Source organism: Hermetia illucens, chromosome 3 (genome assembly GCF_905115235.1).
Source record: "Hermetia illucens chromosome 3, iHerIll2.2.curated.20191125, whole genome shotgun sequence".
NCBI lineage: Eukaryota > Metazoa > Arthropoda > Insecta > Diptera > Stratiomyidae > Hermetia > Hermetia illucens.
The window spans coordinates 54,262,967-54,265,130 of NC_051851.1; the positions used below are offsets into that span (position 1 = coordinate 54,262,967).

Genomic DNA, 2,164 nt, shown 5'->3' on the forward strand with positions numbered 1-2,164 from the left:
TGGAGGAAGCTGAAGCAAGTAGCGTAGCCCTGTAGGTGATTTTGTTGGATAGGAACGTCTTTTATAATCGGAAAAATTACATTTATTTACACAAAACTATAAGTTGTTTTTCTCCTGACGAAACTGACTCTTTGCATCATATTGATGAAATTAGGACAAACGAAATCTATCATAATCTTAGACAATGTGGACTGAACTGCATGTACTCTGAGTGAGTGAGGATAGCAGATGTTTTTAACACTTCATTTTCAATGACGCTGTTTGCAGCTTTATTATCATCACACACCGTCCAAGCGATAAGCCGATATCATCAGTAATCGATTTGAAACCCAATTAAATTTCTCATTTGTATATTTTTCTGAATTGTATTAGAAATTGGATCTTAAATGCAAATTAAAATCTTCATTGATACCACACTTATACTAATTTTAACCAGACATTTTTTCCAACCCCTAATTGAGTCGCGTATTTGGATTTAAGGATGAATTTTGGAACTTTTAAGATTTCTTACAAATGGAACAAACCGACTTATAGTGCTCTGGCTGTTCAAGTGAATCAACTAAAAACTTGCCCAAGTCAAACTTGGAGATGACTCGCACCTCTGGGGCTGCATCATGTTTTACCTGGAACTCGCCAGACGGCTCATCAGCAATATGTGGCGGTAAGACTGCTACGTAGTCAAACCCAGACGATTTGAGAGTTTCCAGCATTTTCTTATGTTCAGCGTTGATGTTGTGAAATACTGGGGGCACCTTACTTTCGTCGTAGAAGAGGAAGCTCGACAAACACGCAGACACTTTGTTCAGGCCGAGCTCCTTCATGGCTGTAATGACGTTCTGTGTCCCCGTGGAGAGTTCTATTGTTGGCTCAACCTTGTTCCTGGTACCGAGAACAATGCAAACTCCTTCGACGCCCTTGAGAACATTCCGAACATCGTCCAAGTTTGTTGCGTTTCCCTTAACCAATTCCACTTTGCCTTTGAACTTTTCTGGTACTGTGGCCTCGTCCCGATACAGCAAGCGCACTTGAAGCCCTGAATGGTGCCAGGAAAATGGTATAGTTATGTAAGAAGCGCTACTTTGTGCAAGTCACATCATAAAACTATTATTACATATTTTATTGGTTTACCTCGTTTTATCGCGTGGTCAACGGCACATTGCCCAGTCATGCCGGTGCCGCCAATTATTGCGATTCTCTGCATCTTTACCACGAACTCCGCTATTCAGTTAATAATGCAAACTTAGTTTGCCAAGTAATGCTCCCACTTTGCCTGAGTGTCAAGTTCCAATTGTATGCAATTTAAATGAATAATCCGCGATCGTCTCGGCACACACTGGAATTCTCGGGCACTTGTCAAAGCCGGGAAATGTTTCGGTTTTTTGTTTTGATTTGCAAGTTTATAAGAGAAATGCTAAGAGATCGCTTCTTTATGCTCTTAAATTAGTTTGAATTTTAACACGAGAAGTGTGGAAGTTATATTTCTTTTAAATGTTATATCCGTAGGTCTATTAAGTTCTATTTCATTTCAATCTTCCTTGGAGGAACCAAATGTTTCAGCTTAAAATAAATCGATTGAGCGAGATTTGAGGAATGTTTTTACGTTCATTTTAAATTAGGCGGATGTCAAACTATTTTTTCCGTTTTTACGTTTATAGTACGTATAGTCAACCAATTAAAAGGTTGGACAGTTATGGCACTCCGAAATCAAATATCTCGAAAACCAGCTGATATTTTTAAATAAGTTATGAAAGAGAAAACAACAGTTGACAGTGAGTTGTCATTATCTTGGCAGATGCCGGATTTTACCGATGTTAGCACTAAGTGCCAAGCATTTAGGCTCGGACGATCCTACCTACTTAAAAACTAAAGGGGCACTGGTGGTAGTGTCCGGTGGTAGGTCAATGGGAGAACCCGTCGAGAACCCCTCGCAATATCGAGCACGTTTGCAGAATGATGTACTTCTGGACATCAAGGGAGCCGTAAGCGATTTAGGTACAATACCTGTAGCTGACAATATTATGGGAACTACAACCACCCGCTCGTAACGCACAAATTTCTTTGATTTCTCGAGCCAATGGCTCATAGTTCACCTTCTCCACGTATTTTCGTTCAATGTTGCTATTATGGGGGAGAGCAACATTAATTATATACGCGGAGTGGCCTG

The 2,164-nt window shown here is 40.1% G+C and overlaps 1 protein-coding gene across 1 annotated transcript; it reads right to left on the bottom strand.

The window, feature by feature from the left end:
• Positions 1 to 333: 333 nt before the first annotated feature.
• LOC119652638 (flavin reductase (NADPH)) lies at positions 334 to 1,371 on the bottom strand. The gene is made up of 2 exons (XM_038056886.1): positions 1,129 to 1,371; positions 334 to 1,033 (listed from the first exon to the last, which is right to left on the bottom strand). Exons 1-2 carry the CDS (start codon positions 1,199 to 1,201, stop codon positions 498 to 500), a joined length of 609 nt encoding a protein of 202 aa, XP_037912814.1. The 5' UTR covers positions 1,202 to 1,371; the 3' UTR covers positions 334 to 497.
• Positions 1,372 to 2,164: the final 793 nt, after the last annotated feature.

Coding starts and splice junctions, on each gene's coding strand:
- LOC119652638 (XM_038056886.1), bottom strand. CDS start 1,201: ATGCAGAGAATCGCAATAATTGGCGGCACCGGCATGACTGGGCAATGT. Junction 1,034..1,128: donor TGACCACGCGATAAAACGAG/GTAAACCAATAA, acceptor GGCACCATTCAG/GGCTTCAAGTGCGCTTGCTG.